Source organism: Gobio gobio (genome assembly GCF_949357685.1).
Source record: "Gobio gobio genome assembly, chromosome: 5".
Classification (NCBI taxonomy): Eukaryota; Metazoa; Chordata; class Actinopteri; order Cypriniformes; family Gobionidae; genus Gobio; species Gobio gobio.
In genome coordinates, this window is record NC_137101.1 from 18,499,215 (window position 1) to 18,526,879 (window position 27,665).

At 38.5% G+C, this 27,665-nt stretch overlaps 1 protein-coding gene across 1 annotated transcript; it reads left to right on the top strand.

The window, feature by feature from the left end:
- The first annotated feature begins 9,150 nt into the window (after positions 1–9,150).
- igf1 (insulin-like growth factor 1) lies at positions 9,151–26,841 on the top strand. The gene is made up of 5 exons (XM_079817635.1): positions 9,151–9,465; positions 10,758–10,917; positions 21,836–22,017; positions 22,295–22,330; positions 24,328–26,841. The coding sequence occupies exons 1-5, from the start codon at positions 9,418–9,420 to the stop codon at positions 24,385–24,387; spliced, it is 486 nt and encodes a 161-aa protein (XP_079673761.1). The 5' UTR covers positions 9,151–9,417; the 3' UTR covers positions 24,388–26,841.
- Positions 26,842–27,665: the final 824 nt, after the last annotated feature.

Sequence of the window (27,665 nt, forward strand, 5' to 3'; positions counted from 1 at the left end):
GTGTGTGTGTGTGTGTGTCTGCGTGTGTCTGCGTGTGTCTGCGTGTGTGTCTGCGTGTGTGTTTCTGTTTCACTTTGTCGATTGTCATCTGGAATAAAACACTATTTCAATTTTCCCAAAAATATTTATGCTGCAAATTAAGACCTAATTCTTGTTTGTCATAAATTTGACTCAGTATTTATAGCCTCCACTAACCTCCAACATGGCTCCAGTTAATAGTTACATAAAAGAAAAAAATGTGAAGCTGGTTCATGACCTTAATCACTCTCGAATGTGAAATAATGCTCTTGCCTTTAGAAAAGGAGAGAGAAATCAAAATGGACCTGAAGGAGACTTGATCCAGAGCGTGCTGGGATCAGATCACTTTTTTAAGCAGAAGCATATTGATTTATATGGAGCTGTAATTGCTACAATATGTTCTGGATGACTCCCCCGTAATTGAGGCCTGGCAAAGACGCACTCCTGGAAATGCCCAGTGCCAGGCAGCGGGTAGAGAGGCACCCCACCCAATCCCCTGTGCCAGCAAGAGGGGAGAGCATCCCCAACCCTGCCCCATCTTCATTTACGGCAGAGGCTTCCCTGTTCACAGGTTCAGTGAGCATTTACTCATCTGATAAAGGGCAAGAATTTGGCAATGTGTGTAAAAGCTGAAACTTGCAATCCATTGATAAGATTGTACTTTCATTGCACCTTACAAGCTGGCATGGGTTTATCACAATGGTCTGTGATTTCTTGTTGCACTATATATGAACTTAAAAAGAAGGCCATGTACAGTATTTTTCATAGAACATCAAGTGGTGTTTTTGTCTTACAAAATTAAACATAAAATGTTCTTAAATAAAAATCAAATGCACTGAAATGTTATTAATATTGGGCTAATAAAATAATATTAAATAAAAATATATATTTTTTAAAAGTTGAATAGGATGCATTGATTTTCCTTTTTAAAAATTAATAAGCCTGTTTATTTATGCGCGTATTTTTTGTTTTATTCTATTTATTTAATAAAATAATGCCAATTTTATGTGTTGTTCCTATATGAACAGACCTGCGTTTTATTTTTCAATAAGTATCAGTGAAGTATTTCTCATTTCCTTTCTCTTTCCGAAGATTTAAAGCGACACACACATCGACATTAAGCTGGGTGTGGAAAAAGCAAGTCAAACGTTTGACACAGATGACATTCCCAGGCGAGACCCACCATGACTGTGTTCTTAATGTATGAAATAATGGTGATAAGTTTCCCATAAACCTTTGATTTCACCACTTTCTAACATGGAAACCCAACATGAACGTCAATCAGAGGAGAATATTTAAACAGACTCAAAACATTATACCGCATAGCAACACTGAATAGCAAAACATAACATTTGACTGATGACAGTTTGATAACACATCATGAAATAAGCTACAAGAGGAACAAACACATGTGCATTCACAAAGCACAAAGACACGAACTGTCTTTCTCTCTATCTCACCCACTCAAAGGCTTACAGTATTCAGTTTATGAAATTCCTACAGGAAGCATTGTGTCCGGTTATTATTAATGGTAGCTGACAGAATGATTGCAGTCCTTGTCTCGCTTGCTAAATGAAGGACCGGGTTTCCACCAATGTCAATGCATTATGGAAGTGGATCGTATTGAGTTACTTAATCAGAAAGGTCCTTTGTGTATAGACGCCTGGAAAGACATTTCATAGACATAACAGGACTAATTAATTTATTTAGAAATACGTGCATTCTGAATCCATTATTATTATTTATATCCATTTGTTGCTTTAAAAAGTTAAAACTATAGCAACTGCGACTGGGGATATTCACCATAAAATATGATGACTATGTATCAAGAAACTTTGCTGCCGTACCATGGGTGAAGCAGCGCAATGGTATTACGCAGCGCCTGAAAATAGGCTAACTTCCGTCAACATAACCAACGTGACAACCTGCTTGCACAGGGAGCGAGCTTGGGACTATTTTCAGGCGCTGCGTAATATCATCGCGCCTGCTGCACCCATGGTATGGCAGCAAAGTTCCTTGATTATTACTCAGGAATGAGAGTATAGTTCCTAGCCATATCGGCCTAGAAATTCACAACTTTTCATTTTCTGTTAGTCTTAGTACATGATGTAACTACAGAAGAGTCAAGTTTTAAATAGGAAAAATATTGAAAGTCTTTGGTCATTTTTGAGTGAGATGTTAACAGTCTAATCAGATTCAATGATCAATGCTAAGCTATGCTAAAAGTTCTACTGTCAGATCCGGAGATCGGCTGAATGGATTCGAAAACGGTTTAACTCGGGAGTTGGAAAATGAGTTTTAAAAAAGTGCAGTGTTACTGTAATGATTATCCTAAGTATACGAATTGTATTATTTTAAAATACACATAGCTAATGCATATGAAAACACATTATAGTGCATAATAAAACCAACTGAACTTAATTTCTTACACTTGATTAATTAGTATATAATAATAATAATAATAATAATAGCCTATTAAGTGAATAATTGAACATCATTCATTTGTTTTGAAATATTTGGACATTTAACACATAAATGGTAAATGGACTGCATTTATATAGCACTTTCAACAGACCCAGGGCCATCCAAAGCGCTGTACATATTGCCTCACATTCACCCACTGAGGGCAGTGTCAGCCATGCAAGGCGCCATCCAGCTCATCGGGAGCAGCTGGGGTTAGATGTCTTGCTCATGGGACACCTCGACACTTGGTCAGGTGGAACTGGGGATTGAACCACCAACCTTCCGGTTTGTAGACAACCTACATGAACCACTGAGCCACTGCTGCACATAATTACGTTAAAGGTGCTGTATGTAAGATTTTCACTTCACTAAAGCATAAAAGTACCATAATATGCTTGCAGATATTTAGGAAACATGCTAAATTCACCTACTTTTTCTTAAAAAAACAATGCTACAGCCAGTTATTCTACTTTGAAATGTGTGTTCCGTGTCGGAATGTCTGTTTTTGTTTTGGTCTTTGCGAAACCGCATGCCGCCAGTTTACCCAATAGTATTTCGACACCACAGGTTGCCAGTTGGCGGAAAACACAGTATTGCAGCCATGGAAGCCAGCAAACAAACTGGGTCAGAGATCACAGATTGTACCCAAACTAAAAATCCTTGGCTTCCATCTAATAATATCTATGAACGAGAGCATATTAAAATGCTGATAAATCAACTTAAAGTTTGTAAGTCTCTTCAGCTTTCATTGTCAATTGCGCTCGCTCCTGTTTGAGAGTCTGAGGAGGAGGGGACGGGGGAAACAACGATCTCCAATATTTCGAATTTGGACTGTAGTACCTATTTCGACCACTAGACCATGTCAATCATACATACCGCACCTTTAAATATGATAGAGAATATAAGTAGGGTGATTGCAAATGTGTGAACTAGCTATCAGGCTACTTGCTTATCTGTATGCTATGCTATAAGATAAATAATACAGACATATATGGTCATTATAACATAGAACAACTTATCATAACATGTTTTCTAGGAACAGTAATCAGGCAATAAAGAGAGTACATCTATTAAAAGCAATTTGAACCAATGGGAATGCTTGGGGTCCTAAAGGAGACCCAATTTCTAGGGGGACCCAATTTGTCACTACACTGGAGCAGATTGTGCACATATGTGCATGACGTCGCCGTTTTCACAGATTCACGTTTTTGTTGTTTATACAGAGACGATAAAGGTCTCGTTTATTGCGTTATCAGGCCCCCAAAACTCATAAAAGTTTTCAGTTTTTAGTTGAAAACAGTATAGTGTAAACGGCCCCTTATATGTTGCGAACACCTACTGCACCATGGGACCAACTAATTGTGCAACACGAAAACTGAAAACTGAAGCCAAAGCATCACGATTGCCCCCAGGTGGCTATACTGCATGGGCCATAAACCCTGCCCTCTCCATGTAATGTAACAGGACATAGACTAAACAACAGTTCAGGGCGTGTGACTGATTAGGCAGGAGTGTGGGTGGGACCTTGATCTCGCGGCCTCACTTCACGCTCACTACTGCTCCAAGTTGCTTGCGCAGACTCGAGACCCAAGATGTCAGCACCATACTTGGCTTTACTTACCTCAATGGAAGAGAGTGAAGGTGCATCGTCCATCTTTTTTTGCAGTCTATGGTACCAACATGAATCAACATATTACTGCGTCTAAACCATTTAAACGGTTCAGGGCCAACTTAAAAGTGCTCCTCCTTCAGATCATTTGATATTGTTCCTGAATGAAGCAGCAGGGACCACCGTCTCAATCTCTACTCAGCAGGCTAGCCAGGTTGAGCCAGACAGATAACACTGACAGGCATTGTCTCTGTAGAGTCTGAAGGAAAAAAAACTTTTTTCCCCCTGGTCAGTGGGTTCACACAGACAGGCAGGCAGACGGCTCCAAAGAAGAGCAAGTTGGCAGAGGTACAGTGAATTTAAGTGCTGCCCAGTGCGGAGCAAGGAGAGAGAGAAGGTCAGCCCACTGCATCAGACCCGCTCAGACACACAGCAAGGCATCAGCACAAAACCCACTGTATTACTTTACATGTAGCCATCTCACTGTACCGGGGGGTTTAATTCATTCATTCTGTAAACACGATCTTGTGGTTTGAACTCAGCTTACTGTTACTCTCCATTCACAGCTGTTGTGGAGAAGAACCGCAGTCAGAGGGTTTATCCTTAAGTACTTATAGAGATTGCGTGACTTCTCTCAAATGATACATGGCTGTGCATACAAAGTAGGCCTACATTACTAAAAAAAAAAGGGAAAAAAAGATCTCTCCAACTAAAAAAAATGTTCAGTGACCGAGTCCATCTAAAATTTATAGTTGGCTTAAACCTGCACTCATTAATTTTTTGGTTGATGGTGTGCTGGCCAATAGAGCATTCGTCTTGGACTTATTTAGGCCTACTTGATACTGACACCTAGTGGCGTGAATGTAGCAGTCACCCATGCCTTTGCAGAAATGTTCTATTCAAAGTTAGCCACAAACTATTTATTTTGTGAGCATCAGTGCCTAATAACAGGAGGTAACGATAATAGTATGCAAGTAGTATTCAGCTAGTCATGTGATTTCAAAATGGCCGCCTCCATAAGCTAACCTGCTCCATGTAAAATGAAATACCTGTATTTCAAAATACCTTTTTAACTTCTCATGTTAAAAAAAATGAAAAAAATGAAATGACATGATTTTAAACGTATTAGTACTACACTATAATATACTTTAAAATACTTAAGTGCAAACTGAATGTAATATGTTATTTATTTACAATTAAATGAAAATGTATTATAGTTTAAGTGAATTTAAGTGTTTTTGACCCTCAAGTAGAACTTTAGTACATCTTTGAATTATGTACATTTAAAAAAAAAAAAGGTTCTATATTGCACCAAAAATGGTTCTTGGCTCGTAATCATAGGGGAACCTTTTGTAGTGCTATATAGCACCAATTTTGGTGCTTCAGTGGTTCTTCAGCGGTTCTTCAGAGGTTCTTCACCGGTTCTTTGACTAAGGTGCTATATAGCACCTCTGAAGAACCGCTGAAGAACCACTGAAGCACCAAAATTGGTGCTATATAGCACTAAAAAAGGTTCCCCTATGATTACGAGCCCTTTTTTTTAGAGTGTATTCATGGTAAACTAAAAATTGACTTTAATGCCATTTTTTTATTAGAACTTGTATGTGATGTATTTAAATATATTTGTAATTACACATTTGTAATAATGAAATTGCAATTTATTAAAAAAATGATATATATTTATTTTTAATGTAGTAAAATTATACACTGTAGTTAAAATTATAATTAAGTGCTTTACACATGGTCATAGTCAGCCCATCAAAATAAGTGTACTTCTTTAAAGTATGACAAAAAATATTAAAACATGGCTTTTTAAAATATACTTTTAAGATTTGAAGTACACTAGAAGTGCAGATTCAACACCAGATTCAGAACACACTTCTTTGTCAGAAGGATTGGATTTGAACCCATGAGCTGAGAAGTCCTTTAAGGGACTCGCTGTTCATTTGGCTTTGAGAGTAAATCTGTAAAGATTTTGTGATGTTCTTTTCATCCTGTACATACTAATTAGATTCATTGTCCACTGTTGCTCTGCAAATATAGCCTAGTTTTTTAACTGGTTTACTCAGCATCATAACTTTATATATAAAACTCTATTAGTTAAAGGGATAGTTCACCCAAAAGTGAAAATGACCCCATGATTTACTCACCCTCAAGTCATCCTATAGGTGTATATGACATTCTTCTTTCAGACGGATACAATTGGAGTTCTATTAAATAATGTCCTGGCTATTCCAAGCTTTATAATGGAAGTTTATAGAGGACATGATTTTGAAGCCCAAAAAGTGCTTCCATCCATCATAAAAGACATCCACACGGCTCCGGGGGGTTTATAAACACCTTTTGAAGTGAAGCGATGCCTTTGAGAAAAATATCCATATTTAAAACTTCCGACAGACGGCGAAAGAGTAACCCTTGACCTGACGCATGACATATTGACGAATGCAGAAGCGCAGCGGATAGAGCAAAACAAAACACCAGTCACGAATTAGAAGTCTAAAATGAGAATTTTTAAAAAGAAATGTCGGAGTGTTTCAATATAAGAGAAGAGGAGCTTGAGTTTGTTGCCCAGCCCTATATATTTGAACCGCGACAGGCGTCCAAGCTTACGCAACTCCTACATCGCGTCAGGGGTTACTTTTGGCTTAAGTCGACTTGCGTGCGTAGGCCGTCTGCCAGAAGCTAATTATTTTAGTTTATAAAGTTGTAAATATGGATATTTTTCTTACACAAATGCATGGCTTCGCTTCAGAAGGCCTTCATTCGACTTGCGTGCGTAGGCCGTCTGCCAGAAGCTAATTATTTTAGTTTATAAAGTTGTAAATATGGATATTTTTCTTACACAAATGCATGGCTTCGCTTCAGAAGGCCTTCATTAAAGGATGAAAAAGTGAAAATTCTGTCATCATTTACTCACTACCATAGTATTTTTTTCCCTACTATGGTAGTCAATGGTTGCTCTATCTGCTTGGTTACAAACATTCTTCAAAATATCTTCTTTTGTGTTCAGCAGAACAAAGAAACTCATACAGGTTTGGAACAACTTGAGGGCGAGTAAATGAGTAAATGACAGAATTTTAATTTTTGGGTGAACTATCCCTTTTAACCCCCCAGAGCCGTGTGGAGTACGTTTATGATGGATGGATGCACTTTTTGGGCTTCAAAATCTTGTCCTCACTGCGATTAAAAAGCTTGGAAGAGCCAGGGCATTATTTAATAGAACTCCGATTGTATTCGTCTGAAAGAAGAAAGTGTAACTCATGGGGTAATTTTCATTTTTGGGTGAACTATCCCTTTAAGTGGCATTACGTAAGGATTGATTAAACACGTTTCCTATTTTGTTACAGTGTCTTTTTTTATTTTCTGAACAATTGGCTATGTTTACAGTGAAAATGTAATTTAATTGTATGCCACATCCCGTGGTTAACTCTACCTTGATTTTCTTTTCTTCAGGCTGCAAGGGTCAGATCAACTCTTCATGCGCCATATTATAGCAATGCTCATTCGACGATATCGCTAACCACTAAACAAAGCCTTCAGTGAGCATTGTTCTTTGATGAACGCAGCAAGAGAAAAACATCACAGACATGTCTGTGCCAGTCTAACTCCTTTGCCCAGTGAACACTGACCACACACAGCAGGAGGTTGTTGGGTGGTTTCAAAAAACTTCCAGAATCAGTAATACTGGCCATTTATTAACATGTCCCTCCACATTGACTACTGTGTCCCTCCTAACCACATTTCTGTAAGTGTGTGAGAGAGACTGTACTATGTAAGCACTCCTATTGGCTCATCGAGCAAACTACGAGATGGTATTAGTGGAGAGAAATCTTCTCCAAAGTCTCAGTGAAAGCACTGTCTGTTCATCGAAGCAATGAGAGAGCTCATTCCTCTGAGGTCAGCCAGACCGTACTTTGACAAAACTTACCCAAGAAGCCAGACTAAGCATCAATCATCTAGACAGGAATTATATCAAATAAATACTCGACAACCCCTTTTCCACGGATTATGTTATTGCAGTGTTTTACACATGTATGCGCTGATGAGTGTGGATAATGTGGTTCAGTTTCGAAATCAAATCAGATCATTTTATTGTCACATCACCGCAGTGATAAATGAAAGTCTTGGGTGCATATTCCAAAAATAATGCAGGGGTGTAGTGACATATCAGTCCAGAATATGCACAATGCACAATGTACTGTGTGCATAGTAAACATATAGGCCTCTATAGACTACAATAGGCACAATATACTCGCAATACGCAGAGTATAGAGACCGATAATCGGTTTGAACTGATATTACTTTAGGCTCCTTTATGGGATCATTTGGCATTACTTTGCGTTGAACAGAAAGCAAACTGCGTTTAATGCCCAAAACAAATGATACAACTCTATGTATTAATCATATTTTTTTTATTATTGCAATCGAATTACTTATTTATTATTGTGTTGAGAAGCAAAAATAAAATGACATTTAATAAAGCAATAGATTTTGCATATCGGTTTATGGGAAATTGCATGAATTAAGTGAGTTTTTTTCCACTGAGACATCTAGCTGATGGATTGATGGATATGAAGAAGCGATTTTCAGTTTTACAATCTTAGTCAGTCTTCGAAAAGAACTAGTGTTTGTCTGAAGGAAATATCGGTAAAGAGCTTGAGCGCTTTTAGGATTATCAGATTCAAATGGGAGAAAATCCTGTTATTACCACTTTTAGATTTAGATTGTATCAAATATAGCCTATAACAAGAACTTTTAGTTTTAAAATATTTGAGTAGTAATTGTGAAATTTAAAAAGTTGCTATACCTCTTTAAATGTATAGCATGATGCATACACTGACATGTATGTCTACTGTAGTGATGAAAAAGACACGCCTGGGAGTGTCTCTAAATTCAACTTCTGTCCCTTTCTAACAACTCACCACTTTCTCTAACTCTCCTCTTCGTTTTCATTCTGCAATGCAATCTTTTCTGTTCTGTTAGTAAGTCCTAGAAAGATCCAAATTCAAGCCTATTCTAAGAAACAGATGACGTTATTTGACAGTGTGCCCAAAATCCTTAATGAGTAACTTAGCAAGAGGAGAAGGCAAATGCTGCCCCAGCTGTTTCCTGTTGAAAATGTCTCTGTAATGTAGATAAATGTGAGGGATTTTCTCTCCAAATCCGTCTCCCGTTCGCTAAATCTCACTTCTCCACAACGAGCCTGCGCAATGGAACAAAGTCGGAATATTGAGATGTGACATTGCCCGCATCTCATCCTCTTTCTTGCTTTTTAATGACTTCAAACAAGTTCATTTTTGCTGGGCTTTTGCTGGAGACCCAAGGGGATGTCTAGCGGTCATTTCTTCCAGGGGCATTGGTGTGATGCCTTTAAGGTAACTTAACCTATTTCCTTTGAAAGCAAATAGGCAGCTTAGACTAAGCATTATTGATTTCTCAGTGAAGCAATAGCCTATAATATAGATCATTTAGATAGACTGGATGACAATTTGCACTCATGATAAATGACCAATCTGCATCTTTACGCAATTTGCATGACATTAGACTGCGCATGCAAAAAAGTATTTCACATTAAAGATCTGACAGCTGTATTATGGCAAACTTTTGAGACTTACGACAGATTGCATGATGTGTATGCGTCATATCATGATGCACCAGGGAGTTCATTTGCGCAGTGCACAAGTCACCAACTTGTATATCACGACCCTTAAAAGTAAATATTGCTGAGTCGACACGAATAAGGGCTTGGGCAGAAGGTTTTGCAGCATATACTTGTGCGTTGTGTGGTTGCGCGTTATATTCTCTTTATTATGTAAAGTGCTTCCTCTTTGGGTTTGGCGGCTTTGCAGCTTTCCAGTTCCACCTATGCATGTTCCAAATGCATGATTTACAAAAGCGCTCTTCTTTTAGCGGACACTGAGTCAAGTAGCAGTATCCTATTGGCACGGGCGAAAACTATGCGCTTCAAAGCGCGCGCTGGAGACATTTCCGCGCGCATTTGTGGAGAAGTGCCTCGAAATAACGCGCTCTGTTTTTAGCAAAGATTGTGCGCGGATAGAGGTAGGACATTGACTTGTAAAGCCACTACAGAAACTGAGTTGTGTATCTGATTGGGAGACATTAGTCAGTTAAAAGCAAGCGCGCAAAAGTACCCTAGGCTATAGACAGGTGCATTGATCAGTTCAACTTTTGTTTGCATTTAATCTTTTTTTGGGGGGTCATTCTTATGTGCAGTGAGTAGAAGATGCTTTTAGTATCTTCAATATCCAGGCACCTGTCTAAGCAGGATATTTGATATGCAACAGCAGATTTTAGAAACATTAATGATAGTAACATCTGTGCAAATGGATTGGATGGATGGATCGATGGATGGATGGATGGATGGATGGATGGATGGATAGATAGATAGATAGATAGATAGATAGATAGATAGATAGATAGATAGATAGATAGATAGATAGATAGATAGATAGATAGATAGATAGATAGATAGATAGATAGATAGATAGATAGGCGAAAATAAGTAATACGAGGAATGAAGAAATCAATTAAAACAATAAAGAAAAACTATAAATACGTAAAAGGCTAATCAAATGCACAATAACCTCAATTATGTTTCAGTGCATAGATCTAATGTATTTCTGGTTCCCCTCTCTCTGGGATGCAGTGTACCATGCGCTGTCTCTCGTGCACCCACACCCTCTCACTGGTGCTGTGCGTCCTCGCGTTGACTCCCGCGACACTGGAGGCGGGTCCGGAGACGCTGTGCGGGGCGGAGCTTGTAGACACGCTGCAGTTTGTGTGTGGAGACCGGGGCTTTTATTTCAGTAAGTGCACATTTTATTTATTCATCAACTGCTGCTCTTTCACTTCCTCTCTCTCTCTCTCTCTCTCTCTCTCTTCCTCTCTTCCTCTTTCTCCATGCACTAATGCGCCACTCATAAATAAGAAAAGCATCAGTTTTCATGTCTTGCTGTCCAATTTTCCAAAAATTTTCCTCCTTTCTGCTTGGATAGGAAGTTTACAATACCCTAAATGTACACTACATGTCAATGTATGTTTACATAGCCTAATTAATCAGTGCATGTCATTCTAAATATAAACGTTTATAAGCGTTTGTTAAAATATATTAACTGTAAATATTGCTCCACCTCTAAAAGACTTTCCTAATCATATGACATCATAAATCCCTCACGTTTCAAACATTCCCATAATCCGCATAGGTGCATTCTGGTATGTAACATCCACTTTTCACGATCCAATCATTTCTCAAAAAATATATGATTAAATATCCTTGTTCACTCTGAATTATGCATGTAATGTGAATGCCGCTTCACTTTAGATTGTTGTAAGGTGAGCAGTTGCAATAGCAAAAGAGGCAACTGAAAAAAACTCTCTGACTGATGCTCGTGTATTACATTTAAAGAAGATCAGCCAGATGCTTTCCCCCCAAAATGAGGTTGCTGGAATTTGGCGGACACGAGTAGGCAGGGCAAATAAATGTAGTGCACATCTTATTTCCAACTAAGTATGGTGGACTACCCAAAGAAAACAATTTTGAATCCTAGACTTAAATCTCTTTTTTTTCCACAACCCATGAGAGTTGCTGAGTCTTGAGTTGTCCCATTCAGCAGTAGGCAGACAGAGTTCTTGATGGGTCTTGCGTTTACACTTTGTTCATATGGATTGTCCTATCTTGATCATGCAATTCATTTAAATAAAATTTTTATTATTTATTAGTCAATGTGTTTGACAGGGTGATTTATTCAGATTACTATAAGTTTGTTTAGTGCTATAGCACTAAAGGTATTTTCCCCCCTTTTAAAGGTGCACTGTGTAAATTTTAGCAGCATCTAGCGATGAGGTTGCGAATTGTAACCGCCCACCATTCACCCCTCCATTTTGAAGCACATAGAGAAGCTACGGTGGACAACACAGGACAAAAATGTCGTCTGAGACAGCAGAGAGTAGCAAGCGCTCTGTAGAGCAGTTTGTCCTTTTAGGGCTACTGTAAAACATGGCGGCGCAAAAAATGGCGACTTCACTGTAAGGGGACCCGCGGTGTATGCAGATAGAAATGGCTCATTCTAAGGTAATAAAAGCATAACGGTTCATTATGTAAGGTCTTTATAAACCACTGAAAACATAGTTATGTATATTTTATTGCATTTCTGTCAATAGCTACTCTCTAAATATACTCTAAATATAAATATTACACACTGCATCTTCAAATTCATTCAAAACCCATTTCTAATTTTTGGTTTTAGATTACGGTTCAATTCTCACAATTGACTAACTGTTAACTACAACTTTTGCCTCAATAAACTCCTAATTACTGCGTATTAATAGTAAGGTAGTTGTTATATAATAGGTATTGGGTAGGATTAGGGATGGAGAATAAGGTCATGCAATATAAGCACTAATGAATAGCCAATATCATTGTAATATGCATGCAAGCAACTAGCTAATAGTGAGAATTGAACCCTAAACTAAAGTGTTACATAATTTTTAAAAAAGCGTTTGAGCTTGATTTGTATGTCAAGCTCAAAAAAAAAAGTTATTAACAGGAAATCTCATCTTCAGCCTAATCAAGATATGATACACAGGAGAACTTTCCCAGCCATCATTCCAATGTTTATTCAAGGGTGAATCAACATCATGAATCAATGTTGAATTACTGTGAATTTTGTTTCGATTTTTCAAATCAACTGAACATTGATATCGCAACATTGTTACAGTGTTGATTCATATGTATTTTGTAAACCTTTTTGCAACATTTATCATTAAACATCATTTCAATATTGAAAAAATGTTATAATAACGTTACATGCTAAATAGTTGTCCACATAACTGACATTACTTCAACCACATTTCAGTACTGAAGGTCAGTCAAGTGCCAGCTGGGGTTTTTTGCATACCATTAAACAACATGACGCAAGAACTTTCATTTTTGAGTGTACTATCTTAAGGCCAGTTAGTGTGAAAGCTCAAAATGGACAAGTATTTTGCATTGTCCACTCACAGTAACTGGATCAGAAAATGTTTCTTATTTTAGACTATTCCTGTTTTCCTGAAAAATCAATTGCCCTGTCTATGATTTCAGCTGACTAAAGGAGAGCAGTTACATCACAATGTGCAGCTATGCTGTTTCCACATATATCGCTATCTGTTTGAATTACCCGATGAGATATTTACGATGTGCAAATGGCTCGAGGAAGTATGAGAGTCTCAGGCCACCGATGATGACGTATGAAGTGATTATTTTGACAAGTGGACAGAACCCACTGATTCTAAGGAGACACATTTTATTCACTTAAAGCAAAGCGAGATTGAACTTCAAGTTAGAGTTGACATTTTAAGTTTCCAGTCAACAACATTTGAGCTTTTAGTGGTCACAAAGGAGCTGGCTGGATCGCTCATGGCTGTCAATGGCCATGTGTTTGTTTTGTCAGTACAGAGCCCAAAATAAATACGCTTATGCTAATCTGAACTTTCCGTGAATTTATTGCATCAGCGTGACAGATTCGATGAAGAGCAAATTGATGATTTTATACAGATCATTTGACTTTGACCTAGTAGTATAAAACTTAATGGAATTTCTTGTGGACTCCAACTTTTTAACTCTTGTTGTACTGGATATCATTATTAATATTATTAACGTTACTTTTAATGGACTGGCTTCAAACACATGGACCCATAAACAAACTGGATTCAGTGAAATAATACTCGGTGGAATTTTGTTTTATTGAAACAAAATGTGGTCTTTTGAAGACACAGAAAAGAGGAAGACGCAAGAAGAAGAAACTGACAGTGTAGTCAGTTTTTCCAACTGTTAGCCTGACCTAGAAATGTCTTTGAAATGCCTCAGCAGCGGTCTCATCCCAGATTGTCTTCGGTTCTAAGGGGTTATTGGAGAGGAGCGGGACTCCGGAACGAGTGAGGCAGAGCTGGAGCACATCATCCTGCTTATTACAAAGGGCACTTCGTGGCCAGGAGTGTTTGTGCTGACATAAAGCTGCCCTTTCCCTCCATGGTCATTCAACTGTGTAGTCTGTTGGCGTCTGCCAACAACCTGAGCGTGTACCTCATGATGCATTCCCTAGACACAAACACACCGGGAACGTGGAAAGTTTTGGCTCAGTATGTGCTGTAAAATCACAATTTGTCCAGAAGTGGGTGCAAGTCTCCTCTCACACATTTGCAAGAATCTCTCCAATGATTTGTCACCTTAGAATGACAGGTGAATGGCTGCTGAAGATTCCCTTATTCAAAGTTATGTGAATATTCGAAATTATGCAGCATTCAAGTCATTTTGGGAGGTTCATACTAACACATTGTGAAATTTTGATTGGAGTAAAATACACAGTAGGGCTTTTCACACTGCGCTTAACGTAAAGGAACGTCTTTTGGAGCTGGGTTAGCACAGCTTTTGCAGTTTTAACCCCGCATTTCAGTGCCAGACTTGTACAGTGTGAAACAGTGCAGTGTTGTTAGAGAATGTTACACATCTAGATGCTTAGCAACCAACAACCAATCACGTGCCTTATATTCACGTGCTTTGGGCAGTCACGGAAACACTGCACGATTTATATAAACAGGTGTTTCTGCGTATGTCAAACGGCGATGGAAAACGCGACAATTGGAGTAAAGTAAAGACCGTTTCATGATTACCTTTATGGTTCGAAAAGTTCACTCAGAAAAAAACTTGATATTACAGTCAGCAATGTGTTATATGAGGATGCGGAATGCTAGAGACTTTATGTAAACAGGTCACGTGCTGCGTTTGTCCAGTTGGTGATACTGGCACCGCAAATATGCTAATAAGGACATTAATCTAGCATTTAGGAATGTACAGTGTGAAACATACGAATATGAACTAATACCCTTATGAATACCCAGGATTCATTGTTAACTCCGGGTAAACTATGAGCAGTGTAAAATATAAAGCAAGATAACCAAGGACTCTGTCCAGGGTTTAGAATGGCCCAGGATTACCTATTTCAAGTGTGAAAAGCCCTTTTTTGAGCAAATGGAAGAAAATAATTAATAAACCCGCTAAATGAGTGGCGTTTCTGGCCAGCTTTATTGTTATTTTTCATAAACAGAACACAAAATGCCTATGAAGTAAATTGTACCACCAATATTCACAATTACAACATATTGTGATCAACACCAACTTAGCTTAGAAAGTCTGGTCAATAACAACTGATGGTGTTCTTGAGCCCTCAATGCAAAAATGATCATTCCAACCCAGCGAACAATTTTGCGTTCAAAAGATGTCTAAAAGCAGTACAAACACAGCCCTGACGTCTAGACTAGGCAAATTGTGGGTTTTAATAGACATCTAATCATAGCCCAAAAATAAACTAGTCATCTAGAACATGTCAAAGAAATGAAACCAAACACCTTGTAATCACTGTTGACTTTGCTTACATGATGGAATATCATGCATCTCGCAAGTTATTTTGGCAAAAATAATAATAATTTGTTACATTTATATAGCGCTTTTCTAGCACTCAAAGCGCTTTACATATATAAAAGGGGGGGATCTCCTCAACCACCACCAATGTGCAGCATCCACCTGGATGATGCGCCGGCAGCCATATTGTGCCAGAACGCCCACCACACACCAGCTGATTGGTGGAGAGGAGACAGATTGATGAAGCCAATCGTATATATATATATGGGGATGAATAGGAGGCCATGATGGACAGGGGCCAATGGGCAAAAATGACATGTAACCAAATTCAAGGTTATTTTAGCTAGAAGTGGGTTTCTCATAGCTGGACTAAATTGGGTCTATAGTTAACTGAGATGGTGAAATGATGGCTATTACTTTCTGGGAACACTATTAAGCGTTGCAAATAAATCAGTGATGAAAGATTGCAGGTGACCTCCATTCACTAACAAAGTTTGCAAAACAGAATGGACGTTCTGCAAGAACATCACTGATAGGACTACTTTTCAGTTTTGTTGGTTTCATTATATTTGAAGCAGCTGGAGAGAAGAACACATCAACAGCACACAGTCAGGCTTGGCTCTTGTCCTAGAGCAGCACCGGATTATAAGGGATTACAGGATGATCAAGATGCCCCCTGCCCCCTCCTGTCCCGTTGTTCTACTGGACATGAACACGTTGCAGAGGGCACTGGCTATTCTAGGTCCAGCCCTTTTTCGGATGAGAAGAAGGTGGCTTTTTTTTTACCTCAAGGTACAATATTCAAGCTTTGGCTGTGTCTGATTGACAAGACACACAAACAAATGACTTCTCACCAAAGCTTAGCATCCTACATATACATGTGGAGACACATGGACAAGTTACGAAACGTAACCCTTGTTTTGTTCGGGTCATTTATACCCGGAGAGGATTTTCTTTTTCCCGAAAATGTTAATGTTATCGCATTGGAATAAAACCTGCTGACTTTGCTCACACAGGGTATAACTACTTCCCAAATAAATTTTTGTACTTTTTGTACCCCCCAAATGACAAAAAATAGCTTATAAATATTTTGTTATGCTATATTATCACCAAATATTGGATTCAATCTTTTTGTCAACTTGTTTTCTTTCAATTAGGACGGGTTTTGTATTTATTTTTGAAATCGACTAATAGGCCTCATTGATCTGAGCTTATATTGGTCAAAAATTAATGGGGGAGATCGAAAATAAGAGTAACATTTAGTGTTCATGAGCATGTTCGTCATGTTCATGTTCACATATTTACAATGTTTACTTGCAAAGATAAAGGCCTTGGACCCATGCATGCGTGGATACATGCACCCTCACGCTACAGTGCCCACACACACATACACACGTTCATATACACACAATTTCACATAATATCAAACAAACTATTTTGAGGATTACAGGCTTTCTTTCTCATAGGGACTTTATCCTCAGATCAATGAGGCCTATGATCAATCAGTTTCAAAAATAAATACAAAACCTGTCCTTATTGAAAGAAAACAAGTTGACCAAAATATTGGTGGTAATATAGCATAATGAGAGATTTATTAGCAATTTTATCCCTTTCCATTCACAAATTTGGTCAGTCCAACACGCTTTTAAAGAGGGGGTCTAATGCTATTTCATGCATTCTGACTTATTTACGCTGTTAAAGAGTTGGATTCTCATGTTAAACATGGCCAAAATTTAAAAAAACGCGAAGGACGTATGATGGAGTATATCTGTTACAAATACACTCCTTCAGGATTCGAACAAGATTCAGAAAGTTTTTTTTCTGAGTATGGCCCTGTATGACATCATAAAGGGTGCAATTCCTTGTATGGGCACTTCTTCCGTTCTTCAACCAGAGCGTGAGCAAGAAGGTGCCCATCAACGAGATTCGGGTTACAGAAGCCGCCGGCAGCGCTGTCATTTTATTTTTAGACCACGAAAACCAACAATGTCACCAAAGAAGTGTGTTTTTGGTTGTGAGGGAAAGAAAACCTTGTTCAGCTTCCCAAATAACCCAGCGTTAAGGAAACAGTGGATGCAGTTTGTTTTTCCAGAGCAGCAATGGACTTCTGCAAGTGTGTTTGTTTGTTCCCGGTCACGAGTCGAAACAGCTGGCAGTGAGTGAAACTGCATCAAATGTCTGTTTTGTTGGCATCGGAACGTGCATATAATGTAAACAACACGAACATATAGCAAATCGAGTTATCCAGGGATAATGCCATGCTGTATTATGTGTGTGTGTGCTTGTAACTCTTTAGCTCCGCCTGCTGCACGTCTCCACAAGCTCGACTGTTTTCGGAAAGAATCGGTACAGCATATATAAATATGATAAAACTAAGGACTCCTCTGAGATATGAAGGATGCAATACTACTCTATCAAGATTAACATGAGATTGGCAGAAACTGTGTGTCATGTACCCTTTAAAGGATCATATTTCCACCTTCATGTTGCTTAAATCTTGCATTACCTTTGGAAAAGTCAAAATTGCTATTTTTCATTCAACAGTCAAGTTATGAAAGGGAAACTTTTAAATATATACAATAAATATATTGGCACCACAATTATTGGCACCCCTAGACATTCTTATGAGTATGATATCTCTGAAGTATTTACATTTTGAAGTATATTCCCATTAATATTCCCACTTTATTTACACCAGGGTGACTAGGAACATGAAAATTGTCCTTCTTGCTTCACAGGAGTATAAATATGAGGAAACACAAAGGCCAAATTCCCTTAATCATTCATCACAATGATTCAAACCAAAGAATATAGTTCAAAAGATTGTTGAGAAAATCACCATTTCCACCATCAGGGCAATAATTAAGAATTCCCAATCAACTGGAAGAGGATGTGTGTATATGTGTGTCCTAATGCACAGTGGGGAGGAGAGTTTGAGTGGCCAAAGACTCTCCAAGGATCACAGATGGAGAATTGCAGAAATTAGTTGAGTCTTTAGGTCAGAAAGAAAAAAATCAAACAACCCCTACATCACCACATGTTGTTTGGGAGGGTTTCAAGAAAAATCCTCCTCGCTCATCCAAAAAATAAAAAACTCCACGACTGGAACTTGAAATGGGACCTGGTTCTGTGGTCAGATGAAACTAAAAAGAGCTTTTTGGCAGCAATTCCATGCAGCAGATGGGTTAAAAAGTACCCCATGTCCACTGTTAAATATACTGCTGGATCTTTAATGTTGTGGGCCGATTTTTGCTGGAGGTCCTGGACATCTTGTTCAGATACGTGGCTAGAAATCTTATAATGGGCCGTGGTTGGATCTTCTATCAGGACAGTGATCCAAAACAAACATCAAAATCAACACAAAAATTAGTCACTGGGCACAAAATGAAGCTTCTGACAAGGCCGTCCCAGGCCTGAACCCGATAGAAAATTAGTGGGGGTGAACTGAAGAGAAGAAGCACCAACATGGATCTGGGAATCTGAAGGATCTGGAGAGATTCTGTATGGAGGAATGGTCTCTGATTTCTTGTCAGGTGTACTCCAAACTCATCAGGCTTTATAGAAAAAGACTCAGAGCTGTTATCTTAGCAAAAGGAGGTTGCAAAAAGTATTGAATAAAAGGCTACAGGCTTCTTTGTTCATATTTATCAAGGGTGCCAATAATTTTGACCATGAAAAACATTTTGACATAAACAGCAAAAAAAGTATTGGCTGTTGAAAACCTTTAAACATATTCAATCCTTAATACCTGCAAGAGCTAACATCTCTTTGTATAGTAAACAGTGGCAAAAAGAGCCAGGAGAAAAAAAAATTGGAAGGAAACTACATCTTGCTATAAACTCTTTGTGGTACCATTGATAAAGAGGTAGTTTCCAGGACTATAGCAGCTTTCATAGTCTCCAGTGAACAGTAAACTTCCTGACACTATGGAGGCAGCATATGGGGCAGCTCCAAGAACTCCCTGTTCTTCAATAACCATAGCATGGCCATAAAAGTTTCTTTCCAGCGGTGTTCCTCATTGGAATGTACACGTCCTGATGCGCCTGTTTAGTTGGAAGCAAAGGTGTCTACCCAAAAGTGTGGGAACACAAACGTTTGTGCTTTTACACCGAAACAGACAGCACATTGATCTTAATCACCGTAACAGAGATGTGCTTTCCACAGGTCTCACAGCTCTCTCACGATGTTGTGAATGGGTTGATAGTTTTACTGGGGGAGGGGATAGAAGACTGTCAGCTGAGCCGATAGATAATCTATCCAACAATGCAACAATCTTCAATAAATGCATGACCTAATCTGTGGACAATTTATGTGGAAAATGAAAAACACAAAAGACCCTTACTAATCTGCCCGTCATACAGATAAAAAGAACAGAACATGAAAACAAGCTTGCAGACCAGCGCTGGATCATGGCTGATCTAACAATAATACCTTATTTTAGGATTACAACTTTGACCTCTTAAAATCCAGCATTTCAAATCTCTGAAAACCGATTACACTGCATTATAAGAGCTGCTTTTGTTGTTTATTGCACCTGTTAGACCGCCACTCAATGGATTTCATTAAGGGTCATATAAGCTATTGTGAGGAAAACAGCAGATGTTAATTTTATGAGGTTTTTCTTTAGAAAGGGACTAGAGAAATCATCTAGAAAACAATTTTACTAGTTTGTGACAACCTGACGGATTGGTTTACAGAAAGATAATTCATTTTGTGTGTGTGTGTGTGTGTGTGTGTGTTTGTCTCTTTGACTGTGTTGTATATGGCACATACAAATAGAAATGTGGAAAATGTAGACCTAATATTTAGTTCAAGATGTCAATGATAAACAATAGGAGACTCTTACGTGTGGCTTACAAGTCAAAAGCCTGGGTGTTCAAAAATAATCTGGACACTATACAGGCACAAAACTAATAATGATATTTTTCGATTTGACTCAATCTAATTAGGCTCAAATCAGTGAACATATTGTTTTCAATGCGGAAACATGAAGGCCATCAAGTGCCCAATTGAGTGTGCAAACAATTCTAACACTAACAGTGTCCTACATAAAACTTAATCGTATTTAAATATACTGTAACAGCGCCCCCTAATCTCCCCAAAGTGTTCGGCACCCAAGAGTCATGCAGTCTGCAGGGATGCATGTTTGTCAGAATTAGAGCACCTCTCTTTCCAAAACAACACTGTCAGAGTGCAGCAAGTGCAAAGCAGAAGTTAATGCATTTTGTCAGCACTGGCAGCCCTGCAAGCCAAGAGCTATTAACTCTGAAAGGGAAAGGCATTTCCTTCTTGTAAATGCCATATTAAATTATTATTATTATTTCATTTGGTAGCAGGGAAAAGCCTATCAGAGCTATATTGCCCTATGTAAGTGGTGACTTGTAAATGGAGAGTGGGATATTGTTTTAAAGCCACCGTGATTTGGCGACATAGTGAAAGTCAGGTGTCTGAGTGCTACCTTTAACATTAATCCGTTGATTGGGATCGGACAACCCACATCCTGAATTCTACACATGCAAGTAGCCCAACCTCAATGTCTAGGACGTTTTATAATAGTGCATTGACCTCATTTGCAGCACACAAAATGTATACCCATGAGGCAGTTTCATTTTCATGTTATTTCACATGGGTAATTATCACCTAGTTCAGCAGCGACATTAACAAGCACACCGGGGAAAGTTCATGGTTCATCCTGGTCTTCTAGGAACATTGTTATTCTCAAAAGTGGTGCTGAGCAGGGAATTTTTCTCCTTAGGTTGATTTGACCCCAACAAGGGCCGAACTTGGCCTCCCAAACCAGTGGGCTTGTTTAAAGATATCAGGTTTGAAACTGCAAAACGTGATGTTCTAAACATTTGGGTCAGTGTGACCTCCATTTAACTAGGCTTGCCAAGAAGGGTCCGCTCTGTGCAAAGCGATACCCTGTAAATTTCACGCTGAAGAAATTCATGTCATTAACACGTCCATATATCTGAAGAGTCACAGCTACGGTCTGGCTGCTACACTGAGCTATTATAGCACTCGTGACCGGGCTCTTAACCACAGGTTACTACCAAAAGTTTTAGAGATTTAGCATTTCGGAGCATGACCTTGCGGGCCGTAGTTGTTCCTCATGAGCTGGTTCCATGCCAAGAATAAAATGGATAAAGGGCTTGAACTCAATGTTGACAGGGTTTATTTAGCATACCTTAGATAGGACAGACTTTGAGCTCGCCATTAAGCGCACAGGAAAGATTTACAGGAGTGCTTTCGGTTTCCGTATGTGTATCAGATGTTGTCGCCATACAGAAGGCTATTTATTAATGTTATTCCTATGCATCCAACAGGCAAACCAACAGGATATGGGCCTAGTTCGAGACGGTCGCACAACCGCGGCATTGTGGACGAATGCTGCTTTCAGAGCTGCGAACTGCGGCGCCTCGAGATGTACTGTGCACCCGTGAAAACTGGCAAAACTCCACGATCCCTACGAGCGCAACGGCACACAGACATCACCAGGACAGCAAAGGTGTGCAGCCACGCTGATGATGTCACAAGGGACCCTTTTCTAAGCTCCGCCCACTTGGTTATTGTCATTTGAATCATTATTGTACCATTGTTTTTAAGGTGGGGCTTAGCAAAGGGGTCAAAAGAGTGTTTGATACAAGCGTATATTTCTGTAAAACCTTGGGACAGATAGGAACCATTTATGAATATACTGTGTATATATATAATGCTGATGCTACATTAGCTGACTAATTTGGTTGATATTAGTTAATAACTGTACTGATTATGTTCCCCTGCAGAAACCTATATCTGGACATAGCCACTCTTCCTGTAAGGTAAGTCTTCCCTCAGTCTGAGAGAGAGACATTATTAACAGTGCTGCGTATGTGCATGATAGTGCTTGAATTATAACAGCATTCATATTTTATGAAATTGAACCTGTAAAATTCTGTCATAGACTCGCCCCAATGTTGTCCTAAACCTGTAAGATTTTCTTATTTTGTACAAAAGATGATTTTGTTACTCATTTGTACTGGAAAGCAAGACACATACTATCTAAACATTCTTAAAATCAAGATATATTTACTTGAAAAGCAAAACAACATAAGATATCATTTTATGTCCACTTAATTTTGAAATATTTTCCAACACAAGAAAATCCCCATTGGGATAGAGGGATAGTTCACCCCCTCCCTTATGTCGAAAGTCTATTCGTAAGACTTTCATTCATCTTCGGAACAACAAATTAAGATCTTTTTGATAAAAATCTGAGACCTTTCTGTCCGTCCACTGACAGCTACGCAACTAACACTTTGATGCTTTAAAAAGTAAAGTAAAATGAATCCATATGAATTGAGTGATTTAGTGCAACTTTTCTGAAGAGACATGAGCGCTGCATATGATGAACAGATTGAATTTTGGCTTTTATTCAGATATAAACATTCATCAGCACACATATCAGATATGGTGAACGGAAGCTCAAGCATGTTCGCTTGACATGCGAGAAGCCTGAAATTAAATCACAAAAAGATCTTCATTTGTGTTCCGAAGATGAACAAAAGTCTTACGGGTTTGGAACGACATGAGGATGAGTAAATTATGACAAAATTTTCCTTTTTGGGTGAACTAACCCTTTAAGCATAAACTCACTTAAATGTATATTGATTTAAGAATGTGTAGATGTTTGTACTGGAAAAAAAGACAAGTGCAAAAGATGAATTTATGAGCTCTAAAGCAAACAAACAAACAAACACACACCACACGCACACACGTTTATGTTTTTCTAAAGCCATTACAATAGCATTGAGTGAAAAACAGACCAAAATTGAAGCTATTCTTTGCTGAAAATCTTGACATTCACTCTAAATATCATGCAGAGTTGATTCAGATTTTAATCAAATTCAGTCTTTCTGCAAGACTGGTCCAGTTCTCAAGTTCAACTCATTGACTCAATGATCCAGTTGTAGCTATCCAGCTGTTACTAGCTCACTGGCAGGAAAGATCCGTGACTAATGACTTAAACTTTGCTATTATAGTGGCTTCAGAAGACTTGTAATATATAGCACACAAGTTATATGGACCACTTTTATGATACTTTTTCATTCTTTTTGAAGCTTGAGAGCTTCAGTCCCCATTTATTGCAATTTCATGGAAAAGAGCAACATTTTTAAAATGTTCTCTTTTTGTGGTCCGCTCAAGAAAGAAAGTCAGAGTCTTGAAACGGGTGTGTAAATGATGACAGAATTTGTATTTTTTGGTGCGCCATCCCTTTACGTCATCTCAGAACAGAGCGAATAATGCCGGTACATTGTGCTGCGATACATACTAAGGAAAACGCAGCTCTTCCCTCACCCCCGCTGCCCAAATGTGGGCCATCCTTTTAAGTGCTCTCAGTCGTCCTCTCGAAAAAGAAAACCATTAGCAAGTGAACTGCCTAAGTGGTTTTTGTGGTAGACCTGCATACGCTCTCCGCAGACATATTTCTGCACCCATACGTCATGCGCTGGAAGCCGAGTCTAAGGTCACCTTAGATGTCTGCACGCTGAGTTCAGAGTCTGGCCCCTCACGCTGGCCTTTCTCCTCCCCTCCATGCATGCGGTTTCATTCCCAGCTTAGCTTTCATGAATTACACTTATTAATCTTGCTGCGGTGAAACCTTTGATGTGTTGCTTTGACAGTAGATTTCCTCTGCATTATGAAATAACACTCCGTTCACCAAACAGCTGTGTTGTTATGGGCAGCGACAGCCGTTCTGCTCTCCTTGGTCCGGCTTTCTGCGTTACTTCTCATCATCTGAACCAACATTTACTGCCTTTCTCTTTCTTATTTTCAGGAGGTTCATCAGAAGAACTCAAGCCGAGGAAACACAGGGGGCAGAAACTATCGCATGTAGAGGACAGCGGGGGGAACGGCTGAGAGAGACAAGCGAAACTGTTGGACAGTGGAAAAAAGGGGATGAAAGAAAGACTGGTCTTCCAGAGATGTGCTCCACTGTAAAAGAAAAAGAAAAAAGAAAAAAAAAAGATACCGGGTGTTTAAGCCCCATGTTAAGACAAACAAACTTAGTGAAGAAAATCTGATGATTTCCATGCACTGCACCATTCCATACTGGGGGAAAATACTAAATTAGCTGCTATAAAGAGTCAAATGATAACTGTTTATCCTCCTTGTGTGAATGGTTGCACTTAATGGATGCCGAAAGCTTTTTATAGTGGCTAAAAAATGTCAGAGCCCAAATATTGGCCCTACTCTAGTTCGCAGCACCAATTTATGGTCCATATTCCACTGAATTCTGATGGATGACCACTGGAACAGAGGTAATAGGTGACTATTGGTGCCCCACACACATTGAATTACTTAGAATTCTTATCACAATCTGGATCTAGTGGAAGAAAGTTGCAATATTTTATCTGAAAAAAAGATTTTACGGGCAAACGTGCTGCCTTTATGCACAACGTTACTGCCAAGAGAGGACTTCGCAGTGAGATCACGGACAAGAAGTGTCGACAAGAAAGGCTGTCTAGACAGTTTACACCAGATGGAACCCTTGCAAAACTGAACTACGGCTGCACAGAAAGATGATGTTTAAAATACAAATCAATCTTTTCTTATTCGATTCATTGTGCAAGACCAGATCAAGGGGATTATACAAAAGCCTTATGCAGATGTGCTGAGGTGCTCTAAAGAACACATTTAGGATTGATGGAACATGATCTACATCCTGCAAAACACCTGTTTTTTTTTAAAGTTGTGTGTGAGGGATCTTTGCTTCTTTAAAAAAAAAAATTAACTGCATGGTTTACCTTCTTCAGAAAATGGGAGGTGAAAGCCATTCACTCGAACAGTTATCCGCATGCATTTACACCAGTGTATCAGCACACACAGGAAAGGGAAGACAACAGAAACATACAATTTATTAGCAATTGTAAGGTATAAACATCAATAAGAACATAATCTCGTTCAGCTACTACTTTTTTTTTATCAAACAGGAAGTTGCAGATTTTCATTTTTATAGTATAAGACTGGTGACATGCAACTCACTAGCTGTATTAAAGGGATATTTCACCCCGAAAAATTAAATTATGGCATTCTTTATACTCATTTTACTTTACCCTCTCATGGGTTAACTTCCAATATGACTTTTTTTTACTGCTCGTATAAAATAAAAAGACAATTGCAACTTATTTGCGTAATACGACTTTATGGCCCACAATGTGACCATTTCTCATTTTAAAATTTCTCACAATTCACTTTTTTTTCCTTTGAACCTTTGAATGATTAGTGAATATTGACATGGATTTCTGCATTTTACACTTAAAAATACAGGAATTGTGTTATCACATTTATTTTGTCCTTTTTGGAGCTTTATAGAGTGCAACAGTCGGGTTCCAGAAGTAAAAACTCAATTCATTTTCTCCATAGGAAAATTGATTTTTAACAATAACTTATAAACCTTTAAAGATGGATCTAGATGGAGCTATGAGGCTGTTAATCGATAGCATTTGTTCTGTTGAAGCCGTCTGCATTATTTCAACTTTAAAGCATTATTTTGTTTAACAGCTGAATTCGTGGTGAAAAACTACATTTCCCATGATGCTGTTCAGAAAACTCCACCAATCAGAGAGCCGAAAACAAGTGAAACGCAAAAAGATCTCTTTAGATCTTAATTGAGTCTCCCTACACTATCAAAATATTTAAATATATATATGCATATACATTTTCAAATGCATAGTTTTATATTCCCCCATCATTTTTCACTTGATTATGCTGTTCGCAATGCTGTTCATGGGATTGTAGTTCTTTCCCTCACTACAACTGTTAAGTACACAGTTTTGTACCTTTGTATTTTCGTCCCATCTTCAAATACCTTGTATAGTTATGATTAACCTCGTAGCTGGTTTGCTTGGTTCCAAAGTCTTTTTTGAAATCCCTATGGGAAAAATGAATGGAAAAAATACTTCCGGAACCAACGCCGCTGAAAAAGTGGACGGGTGCTGTTGCACTCTACATGGTCACTAAATCATTATAAAGACAAATCTGTTATTCTGTTTCTGAAAAAAAAAAACAACATACAGGTTGTCACTGACAGTATATAAATGACAGAATTTGTGTTTTTTGGGTGAACTATCCCTCTACACACCACTTTATGTGGCTGTCAGAGGGGTCCTGGGGTGTTTTCACAGTCCCTCTGCATGGTGTTTTCCTCTTTCCTGAACCCATCGGATCATGTCAACCCACACTGTTTACTCTGTATCTATATTCAACCTATATTAACCTTTGCATTCTCTAACCATAATCGTATGTGATGGCATCATATAGCGGAACCATATAAAAGATCAACCCACTGTATAATGGTGCTATTTTGTAGTTTGTTACTTGCAGGGGTTGGCTGAAAACATAGGTGACGGCTTGAGAAGCTCAATGTTGGAAGTCTTCGCTTTTGCACAGCCTTGTGGCCACCATTGTAATAATATTCTTTTATTTTTAAGCTATTTCAATAAGGTAACAGTGTAAGCGAGCGAAAGTATTTTTGTGAGAGCTGTGAATGCATGGAGGAAAAAAAAGAAAAATGTGGCCCGAGATGGTTAATTGCTGTTTTTGTTTTCTCTACGGTTTTTAAATTATTCATATTTTTTGAAACAATAAATGTCCCTATGCCAAATAACTTGACAGAGTACTGTGAACTGCAAATCTCCAACATTACCAAGATTTTGACCATCACAATGTAGCTTTTCATGCGCACGACATTCATTTGGACATCCTGGCACTGATTCTACAACCCAAGTATTTGTAAGGAAATGGGGCGAAACAGTCTTCAGTGTAATACAGAGACGAGAACGACTCTCTCCCCTTGAGTAATAATAGAGTTACAGTGCAGTTCTAGCAACAGTGTAATTTGGCTAACACTGTACAAGCCTATTCAAGACCGTTGGTTTTCTTTTCACCTGCCTGTGTTTTTACTTACTGATATGTCTAGGGAGGTGTAATAGGGAAATTGCACCAAAATTATTTAAATTACACCAGTGCAATGAATGAAAGGTTATTTATGTTTTAAATAACAGCACATTAGCCATCCGAAGATAAATCGTCTAAACAAGATGGATGCCTTTTTCAAAAAGGCAACCATCCTAAATTTGTGTCTTAAAGTATTTGTTTGTAAAAGTGTGCATT